The sequence below is a fragment of the Dipteris shenzhenensis genome, chromosome 17, assembly GCF_047967505.1.
Source record: "Dipteris shenzhenensis isolate YYH24624 ecotype China chromosome 17, Dip_SZ_1.0, whole genome shotgun sequence".
Taxonomy (NCBI): Eukaryota; Viridiplantae; Streptophyta; class Polypodiopsida; order Gleicheniales; family Dipteridaceae; genus Dipteris; species Dipteris shenzhenensis.
The window spans coordinates 30539681-30550541 of NC_141612.1; the positions used below are offsets into that span (position 1 = coordinate 30539681).

General features: G+C 43.3%; 1 protein-coding gene across 1 annotated transcript; it reads right to left on the reverse strand.

Moving 5' to 3' along the window:
• Positions 1-691: 691 nt before the first annotated feature.
• LOC147891976 (serine carboxypeptidase-like 42) lies at positions 692-8677 on the reverse strand. The gene is made up of 10 exons (XM_087387941.1): positions 8335-8677; positions 5709-5816; positions 3199-3291; positions 3011-3103; positions 2711-2802; positions 2242-2526; positions 1966-2099; positions 1720-1812; positions 1393-1510; positions 692-897 (listed from the first exon to the last, which is right to left on the reverse strand). Exons 1-10 carry the CDS (start codon positions 8639-8641, stop codon positions 754-756), a joined length of 1467 nt encoding a protein of 488 aa, XP_087244067.1. The 5' UTR covers positions 8642-8677; the 3' UTR covers positions 692-753.
• Positions 8678-10861: the final 2184 nt, after the last annotated feature.

The following is a 10861-nucleotide window of genomic DNA, read 5'->3' on the forward strand; positions in this document are numbered from 1 at the left end:
CACTTCACACATAGAATTGTGTTTCTTTCTCCTGTTGGGTAGCCCTTTTTGATCGGTCGCCTTCTCATGCCTCTCAATATCCACATGTGAAATACTAAGTATCTCTTCAATCTTAAATATGTTCATCTATTTACATTGATATGTATAAAGAAGGGCCTAAACTCTCTCTTGTAACCCCTCCATCCTTGGGCTTTGAGCCCACCTTAAAGAAATTAAGACCTCCCTTCCCTTTAAGGACTACAAATTATTTTACTTTTTGAGGATCAATCCTATTCTTTAAATATCCAATATTATTGTTTTAGTTGGTGTTTGTGTCTCCATACATGAGCAAAAAGTGCTATAGTGGTGCTTCTAACATGATGTAAAGGCTGCTAAAACAAATGTTCTCCAAGCTCTCTTGTTTTCTTTAAAAACTCTTTTAAAGAGGACCAATTACACACACTTACTAAAGGGGTATAATATGTTTAATTGGGTTATCAAGGTTTAAAGTGAGGATACGACGTTCTTATGAACTGTTTTTTGTCTTACATTTCAGTTTACACAATAGCCTTCTGGAAATTTGTACATTGAATCAAAGGTCTTTTATCAACAATCGCACAGATGAGCGAGTTAATCTTAAACCTAATGACGTCCTCGTTGCTGCTGCGGTATAATACAATAACTCTTAAACAAGTTGCTATTTCTTATGAGTATATAACAAGAAGTAAAAACGATCTAGGACACGAACCGCTTGTGAACAGAACTGAGTACTTCTTAGCTTGTAGGTAAAGAAGTTCTGGATACAAATGCCTTAAAAAGAACTAATGCCCTTTCTGGCTGGGCAAACGGGACCATGTGGGCAGCACCTCTTACGGTTGCATAGGTGAGGTTTCCATAGGCATGTGTCCAACCTCCGACCTGCAAGAAATCAATAATAGGGTAAGCATTTAAACGAACGCATGAGCCTAGAAACAACCAATGATGGTACAAATATCTAGCTTGTTGCAGATGTTGGCACCGATGGGCATTCTCAGTCTGCTTGCTAGGTCATACATTTTGGACAAGAAAGAATAGACCTCAACTAATACAAGCCTAAAATCAACGTTTGGGAGCTCATTGTTAGCTTAAAAGCTGATGAAATTGGAAGATTACAGCTCCGAAGCTCATAAAAAACGACGATGTTTGTATTTGACATTGTAAAGAGCGAAAGATAATCACGTCTTTGTTTCATTCTTATAAGAACTGCACAAGAACTCATACACCATGAAGATTACACATCAGAAGCTCATCAAATACGCGTAAAGAGCGAGAATCAACTGACAAGCGACGTTTGTACTTGATATCATGAAGATATTCCACAGCCAATCAAATTCTTATGGGGCAAGAAAGGTCAGGAATTTACGAAAGCATTACCTGCCCGTCTGCATACCAGGCACTGTATGGAACACTAGTAGCAAGGTTGAGCTGGGAAGCCAACGAATCAACCTGCGTCCTCGTGCCAGTGAGCGGTACGACAGAATCTTGATCGCCGCTGCATCAGAGAAAGCTCCATGTATAACAGGAATAACAACGAATGGACAAGCACACATTACTCCTATGGCGTGCACCATATTGGATTCTGTTTAGGTTCAATCAATGCCAGACCGTGCTGACGGATTTTCTGTAAATGCAGCGGTTCTTCGTTTTTATCTTTTTAGCTATTGTACACGATTCTACGCAAGACAACTCCGCTCTTCTAACCTGTATATCCAAATCCTCAGACCCCGCTCCAGAAGATCGCTCAGAAGTGGTAGCATGTCTTGAAGCTGGTCCGCGAATAGATAGTCGACGATCCTGCGCGTGCATCAAAAGATGGGCGTGCCGCCCCTGCTGTGAGTCGCAAAATATCTTTGCTGTTAAAGGTATGTCACAAGCTACTTGAGGGTAATATTGATGAAGGTGAAGAGAAGTCAAACGCTAATGAAAGCGCAGAGCGGGGGAAGTTACACGGAGCATGCTTCCCAGGGGTACGGCAGGCCTGTTGTGTTGGCTCGGAGGGCCCGTTGAACGTCCGGCCGGTTGAGGTAGGTTGCAACCTCGTCGTTAATACAAACATCCACGCCATCGTCCCCAAATGACATCTGATCACAGTGATTCAGTGAACACTTAACGTCAGATTGTCGTGTTAGGTTCTCGTATGATTGAATACAAGTTCCCCTCTCATCTTGTATGCTGAATATGCCACGTACAATGGATAAACAAGATCAGCAGACTCCCACTCACCAGGCGGTGAAGTCTCAGCTCCTGTCTCACAATTCCGGGCCTGCAGGTATCTAAAGTGACGTCGAAGGTGTTGATGTTGCCCATCTCCTCGTTGGATTGATGAAGAAAGCGGGAACATCCCAGTTGTGTTGCGTTGTTGTCCACAGCCTTGCTAGGATAGCCATTGCTGAAGTCGCACGAGCTCTTGATGCCTTGATACGTTTGATCAGAGATAATGCCGTGAGACCAGAGGAAGGAGAAAGTGGCATCGGTGTCCAGGCCGTAGTTAATCAGAGGGTTTCCTATCTGCAATGTGCATTCAGAGAATAGATCACGGGATATTTTTCGTTCAGAACGTCCGATATTTTTTCCGCAGGACAGCACAATAGTTGCAAATCCCAAAACGGTTTCGATGGCCGAGATTTCTTCAAACATCCACAAGAAGTTAAGAGGCCCAGGTATATGGGATTTCAAATCTGATTATACGTACCGCAATCCCTTTCAGGTTGAACTTGAATCCGGAGGTACGAACGTTATCGTTGTACTTGAGGATGAGGGTCGCCAGCTGCGGAATATAGTGGCCTACGGTGTGGAAAGGCAGGTGAAACTTCGTGAAAGCATTAGTCTCTTATCTGTGTGACAATCTAGAAGTACATAGTAATTACATACATGCAGAGACGGATATGGAAATGTGAGTCAAGTTAAGCGATAGACGATAAATTGATAATCTACAGTGTACTGTGTACACTCCGTCGGTGAGTGACAATTCTCTGATCGTGCAGCAGCGTACCGGCATAGCTTTCTCCAGTGAGGTAAAGCTCCGAAGCCCGGAACTCTGGGAATTCCGCGAGCCAGGCGAGGAGGAATGCTAGATTATCGAGAGCTGGGAGAATATAATTAAACTGTGAGATGAGTGTTTGTGCAGGAAAATGCGAAAAGTATAGTGGTGATATTTTGAGGTGGATGTGGAGGACTGACCAACTTTGGTATCGTCGGAGCTGTAATCGCGAGAAGTGTTAGAGTAAGAAAATCCGACTCCCGCAGGGCTCTCCAAGAAGAGAAGGTGCGAAGCTGCAGCAAAACACAACTATAAGGCTTAGTGTACATGTTTGCACAAAAAAAACGAGATGAAAACCACAAACTATAAGGCTTAGTGCACATGTTTGCACAGATGAAGGGAAGCCTCCACATTGGCACCTCAATTTTTGGAGGCGCCATTTCATGCCGGGTTCCACTCGCCCGGACCTTCCACTTGCTCGGACCCGGAGAAAAAGTGGAGGACAGATTCCTAGTCCTACTTGGACCAATAGCTTAGACGCCCCCGACTTTGAGGAAAAGAAGTAGTTTCCGGCTTTAGTGAGTCGCCCAACTCTTTGGCCATAGAAAAGAAATGGGCGGGAAATGCATTGGCTGAGGGTTGAGCCTCTACTAATTGGGCCTACAAGATTCCTAGCCTATCATATTTTCATGTAATAATGTGGCAGTCCTTAATTATATCATGACCACCGGGTGGTGTGAACCGCCTCTCCCGACAGCCATCTTCCTCTCCATTTTCTTCCTCCATGTCTAGGCGCATGGTGTGAACCCACCCTCAAGCAACACAAGGCATTTTACTCATCAACCAATGGGAAATGGGCATGTCGCACTTGAGTTGAATTTGGATTTCTTTCAATGCTTTGAAAAAGGTACGGGCTTAGATGGGCAAGCCAATCGAGAACCCTCAGCTTGCAAGTAATCAGACCCATATTGAATTCTCTATTCAATGCTTGAATCAGTCATGTGAAGAGAAAGAAGGCAACCACACCCACATTGCTTTTGTTGTTTGGGTGCATTTGCCCTAAGTTATGGACAACAATGATTTCATGTCCTTCTAGTTGCAGCAACAACGATGATATAAGAAGAGAAGGTGCGAAGATCTAGCAAAAACAACAACTATAAGGGTTAGTGGGGGTGGCACTCCAGATATGGACACGCACAAGAATAGGACTCGCGGCCAGTGCATATGCAGTGCTTGGAGCGGCCCTGGAGCACTCTACCTCTAGCCACGTGCCAAAATCTAAAGGGCGCATAGATCCCAATGCTCGAATCACAAAAAAGCGCACCCATGTGCGATTGCCAATTGACTAGCAACAAGGAGTCAAGTGGCAAAAAGAAAGGGAGAATTTAATTGGAGGGGAGGTGAACGCTCAAAAAAGGTGGGGATACTTGAGTTCCAAGTTCTTGTACAATCAATCTAGTCACAGTTTGGCAAGACAAAGTGAGAGAAACACCTCGAAGAGAGAAAAAAGCGCGTGGACGCATGTTTGAATATGCTCTAGAGTGCAGCAAGGCCACGCATAGGTTGCCCTCCAGCTTAGCATCTGAGCACCTTGAGGTGCACCTTTAATTTTAAAGATATAGATTGGAGGCACCAATGCATAGATGAAAACCTGCCCTCAATAGCCAAGAAGGACGACTCCAACCTGTAGGTCTGAAAAGGAGCAAACAACTACCACAGACTCATGGAGCTCGTGATATTTCGATGTAAAGCTCACCTTGTGAAGATGCGTATGAACAAAATTAATCTGTTTCCAACCTCCTCGAATTTGGAGCTAGCCTCAGAGCTATTTCTCACCTCCAACCTAGAACTTTTGAGGTCGTATGCACTAGCCATAAGTTATGAACTCTTTGATTATAACTAGCATCTATCAATCTTATCTCACTCTTTGATTATAACTCACATCTATCAATCTAATCTCACTCTCTTTGCAATGACAACCACCATAAGTTATCAACTCTTTGGCTACTACACACACAACCTAGCATCTATCAATTTTATCTCACTCAAAGGATGCCACGACATCCCAGTGGTAGGGCAGGCTTGCCTACCAGAGCAATGTCCCTCTTTCAAGTATGTTGTGTAGGCACAGGACGAGTGCCCCTTGATAGTGAGATTTTAGAGGCCCGACAAGAGGGTGATTTATCAAAGGCTATCAAAATACAATGACACATCACTATTGGGCAAGTTGCGCTCTCTTGAGGTCAAAACTGAGTGGTGGTGAGGGTACATAAGAGGGGTGAGAGCAAGGTCACTTCTAGGACAAAGAATGGCAAATCAAAAGTTGTTTGGCAATCCATGGTAAAGAACGGCAAAACATGGGGCATGGAATTGGCAAAATTGATAATAATACAAAGAACTAAATGGCATGATGAACTTATTTGGGGAAAAATGCAAGGGATAATAAATAGGTCCTTAATTGGGCTATTTCTCTAAGAAACCAAATACATTCTTCCATTAAAAAATAATGGCCTTTTCTCTTCAATCAAATTATATATATGGAATGATTTGTTGAGATTAAGGCCTTTAGAATAGGTAAATGGAAAACATAGGGAGAAAACTAATGGAGGAAATACTAATGGAGGAATTAATACGGGGTGTAGGGGTATAAAGGAGCCTATGGTTAAAAAAATGGACAAGTGAAGGGTAATATGAGAAGATGAGAGCATACCTTGGTTCCAAGAGAAGGGATTCAGGAGGAGGCCATCGCCATGGCTATTGGGATGGAAGGGACCCAATTCAGTGAAGGCTCCGCCTCCAATTGAAGAGCAACCTGGTCCTACAAACAACACCATGACAACAATAATAACTCATTTTCATGTTGCTAGCACCACCGCTACCAACAATTACACCACCACAACAACAACAATCATTTACCTTGCTTTGGTGATGTCCACTCCTCTCCTTGTGTGTGAAAAAAAACAATTCATTGACCATGAAGAATATCGATCAAATGAGAAGGTTGGAGCCCTTCCACCTACTATAGACTCTTTCTATTCTTTGTTTAAGCTTGCTCGCGTTCTTCTTTTTCCTTACACCCAACGTTCCTATCACCATCCTCTCCATGCCCCCCACATCTCCTCTCCCATAATTAAGTGCCTAAAATTCAAAATAAGTCTTCTTGTTCCATTTGTCCCATCACATAAGTTTTCATTTACCAAAATCCAAGAGAAAAAGCTTTGATTTTTTGAAGTTGAGAGAATTTCCAAAAACCTACTAATAATGAAATCGCTATCAAATTTAGGCACTCCTAGTCAAGTTTTTTGTAGGGTCTCCACCTTGACATCTTTCATGGTTTGCTCCCTTTAGTCTATACTACTTTATACAAAAAGATGTAAAAAATTTCCCTTACATTTGAAATTGAGAGCTTTCACATACCGACAATAATGAAGTGATGTCAAATTTTCTCTCCATCTCCACCCAACCTTCTTTCATGGTTTGGTCCCTTTAGTTTGTTCTTCCCTAGAACAACTTTGGTAGGTGCTTGTAAACTCCTCCATAGCCACCCAGTCAGCACAACACCATCTCCCACACCGTTTTGTTAGCATATTCACTCACCCTCCCCACCCATTTGGTTCATTGCTAACACTTACTCCATAGCAGGAAGAAGAGTTATGTCTAACGTTGCAGCAAACGAGATTCCTCGCTATTTTGCAAACTCTGAGGGACACGAACTCCATAGCCATTTTGTTAGTGGCGCTGCTGCATAGCTACGTGTTTGGTTTATTGCTTACACTAGCTCCATAGCTGCCAGCAGATAGCCTGCTGTGCGAGCTGCCTTCAAGCTGGGAAGAAAGAAAGAGTCGTGTCTACTAACGTCGCAGCAAACGCTATTTTGGAGAGAGTGGGACGAGCGGCCTAAGCTTGAAGCTTCAGGCGTGCAAATTTCCAAAGTGAATTTTATAGTGATCACGTCTTTCTGTGTTGTGGCTTGCTTTCTGTCTTCCGATTATGCTTGTGAGTCTTGTGACTTGCTTAGTTATGCCTCGCAAATGGAGCCGATCAAGCGTTGTCCCTTCCTTCTCGATGCTGCTGCTTGCCTCGAGACACCCCCTCGCCCTTCGGGCTGGCCGCTGCTGCGGCCTGCGGCCTGCCCATTTTGGCCATTTTTGCGCCGCCACTGTGCCGCCCTTCGGGTGCTCACTCGGAGTCACAATCTTGCTCATATATGCTTGTCATCCGGATCTTTGCTGCAACTTTTCCTCATCGGAACGTTCCTGCGCCCAAGTAACCTATCATACGAAGGACAGTGCCCAGCTTCCAGCGACAAATCTTTCATAGAATTTGTTACTGTGAAGCTTTCATGATTCATCCTAGTCACGCCCTCCCTCTACATCCTGCTCGGCCAGTGGCAAGAAAAGTAAAAATATAATCATCTTGTTCGGCCTGGTTCATTATGGTTTGTTGCTCATTGGTGCTAGTTCGTAGTGTGCTTTACAGACCTGCCCGTCCGCGCAGTTCTGATTGAGCGAGCTGCACGGCTCTCTTGCCATGCGTGTCCGCAGGCCACATTCACTCTCCCGCACTATGCTGACGGGAAGCGCTTTTACTGTCGTCACGTTCTTTGGAGACCGTTTACCAGGCCAGTAGCCCAGACTGCCCACTGCAGCACCACCCACCCATTAGCTGCAACTAGGTACCCTATCTAGCTGGACTCGCGGACTCCTGAGTCCCCACTTCTTCCAGTGTATTTTACGAGTCTCGCGAATCGCCAGACCCTCTTCTCATGTCGTTCGCCCCAGCAGCGTTTTGACCTCAATCACAGGTCAGATGACCGCACACTATATGGTTCTCTTCGAAACTATAAGGGCCAAGAGAAATATCCTGAGGCCGAAGACAATGGGTGTCACATAATCGAGTGTCGGTCAAATTTGTTTACCAATCGAAGGCCTGCTAGACAGTGCTAGTAACATGCAAGGTTGCGCAAAGGTTATCAGGAGATGCATGGATCTCCCTTATCTTCCTTTCACAGTTGAGGGCGTCAGTCGCTAGAAATGCGAATCCAGATTCCTCGCTCAGTTCAGAAGATTTTCTCTCATGTAATGCAGGCCGAAAGTCTGAACTTCCGCCTAGTATAACTGGCGGCACGAAGTTGCAAACATGGTGCTACGCAGCTACGTCGACAATGCGTACTTCAAGATTTAAAAGGAAACCTTTTTGCTCGGATTTACAACGTAACGCATTTTCCCCGTGCAAAAGGGATGCATCAAGCTAAGTAGTAACCAGACGAAAAAGAGAGAAAGTAAGTAATTTGCGGGAGACATGATTGAGAGAATCCGAAAAGCAAAACGAATTACCTCCGTTCAGCCAGAGAGTGAGGGGGACCGTGAGCTGAGTGGAGGTGGAGGCCGCCTCGACGAAGTAATAGAAGAGCTGGCGTCCGGCGAGATGATCGACGGTAATGTAGCCTGCGAACTGGCGAAAGCTGACAGGGGGTTGGCCAGGGAGGAGAGGGACGAGGTGAGAGTAAGGGGAAGAGGAAGCTGCGTGAAAGTGAACGACGATGGAGAGCACAAGCCAAGCAAGAAGTTTTTGCGCCATAACCAGGCGCAAAACAGAAAGCACAGAAATTGTTGGTTGAGGAAGACGAAGTTGAGTGGGCATGCAGCAAAGTTGAGTGGCATGCAACACTAATTACGGTTGCTGGCTCTCGAACCAACACAAAGAATCAAAGCCTTTAAAAAAAGTCGATGAAATAAGCCGGACTTCCAAGTCAACTCTCCAACCTTCGATCATTTCCAACATTTGGCCACCTTCACGTGCTCCTAGGTAGTAGGAACTGAGATATAGAACACTCTCACCAGTAACCTCACCCTTCTACTACTGATTAGAGCCCCCTGTCCCAAAGTCGGGATTATAGATTACCTTTAATAAAATTTAAAGTTTGATTTTCTAAATCTCAAACTTTGATGAATTTTAAGAAAAATTGTGAAAAACATATACATACATACCAAAAAAAACACACACACACACACAACACACTAAATATTAAAATATAAATAAATATCTTATATACACACTCTCTCTTTCTCTCTTTGTACGTGTGTCAGCATAATATATAAACAAACAAACAAACAAACAAACAAACATATATATATATATATATATATATACTCTCTCTCTCTCTCTCTCTCTCTCTCTCTCTCTCCTCTTAGCAACGTCCCTTTGGATGGAGACTACCATCCATGAATTTGGTATGCTTGGCAAGGTAAGGTCTTGTTTCCAAAAGTGAAATTGTCTTTTGAAATATGCTATATAAATTAAATTAAATTATATATAATATATTACATTTTATATAATATAATATATATGTAATATGTAATATATTCTCTCTCTCTCTCTCTCTCTCTCTCTCTTTATGTTTTGATTCACTATATGGGAGTGGATGGCTCTTTCTTTCTCTAGGTGCCTTCTTTTCACATAGCTTCCATCCTCTTGATCCCATTCTTTTCACATAGCTTCCATCCTCTTGATCCCATTCTTGCAGCGCTGCCAAGCTATCGTGTGTGCAAGGCTTCAAAGGAACAACAAAAGTTGGATCATTGGTTGGGCCCCGTTCTACTGCATCAATGCATACAACTCCAAATTCTAAAGCCAGCATACCCTCTTCTTGCCCAGCATATCCCAAGATCATGGCAGCCCATGAAACCACATCATGATGAGGCATAACCCTCTTCCTTCTGGGCATAACCCACGATCATGGGAGTCCAAGAAACCACATCATGATGAGGGAACTCATCAAAGGCATGATGTGCATCCTTTATGCTTCCACATTTCACATAGTATCCACCAAAGAGGTCCCTACAAATGAATGTGACTCAAAAGCCACTCGTCATCAGTAATTTGGTACCTACAACTCCAAAGCCCGCACATCATCTTCCTTCTCGGTATACACCATATCACGATGCACCATGGCATCAAAAGACATGTTGCACGCATCCTCCATGCTCCCACATTTTGCATACATGCCCAAAACAATGGTTCCAACAAATACATCTGAGTCACATCCATAATTCACTACATGGGAGTGCATATCAGAGGCCTTTCTCTAGGCATCAAAGACATGTTGTGCATCCTCTATGCTCCCACATTTTGCACGCATGCCCAATAAAATGGTTCCAACAAATACATTTGAGTCACATCCACAATTCACTACATGGGAGTGCATAGCTCTACCTTTCACATAGCTTCCATCCACATGATCCCATTCTTGTAGTGCTACCAAGCTAATGTAAGAATTAAAGGTAGTAACAAAAGTTCAATCATGTGGTTGAACCCTTTTCGATGCATCAATGCATATAATTCCAAAGCCAACATCCCCTCTTCAGATCTTGCTCAGTATATCCCAAGATCATGGTAGTCCATCAAACCACATCACAATCAAACAACTGATTAAAGACATTGCATTGCTTCCATGAAAATATGTATGCAAGGATGTAATCAATACGATACCCTTATCATACTTATCAAAGACATGTTGTGCATCCTCTATCATCCCACATTTATGATTTCACATATGCATCCACCAACATGCAAGTACAAAGGCAGTTGGCTCAAATCTAGTCTTGAATCTCTATAGTGTCTCTCATCATAGATGCCAAGTAGCCATCCTTATATAACTATCATTAAGGAAGAAGAACGATTGCTAGTTTTCAATAATCATCACCAAAAAAAAATGATGTCAAGCTTTTACTTACACACACACACACACACACACACATAAGTAAAAGCTTGCCATTGTGCTTATTGTGTGTACACGTGTGTATGCTTATTTTTATATACATTTATATTTATAATTTTCAATACATACATATATATGTATAC

Coding starts and splice junctions, on each gene's coding strand:
- LOC147891976 (XM_087387941.1), bottom strand. CDS start 8,641: ATGCCCACTCAACTTCGTCTTCCTCAACCAACAATTTCTGTGCTTTCT. Junction 2,803..3,010: donor CACTGGAGAAAGCTATGCCG/GTACGCTGCTGC, acceptor TCCACACCGTAG/GCCACTATATTCCGCAGCTG. Junction 2,527..2,710: donor TCAACCTGAAAGGGATTGCG/GTACGTATAATC, acceptor TGCACATTGCAG/ATAGGAAACCCTCTGATTAA.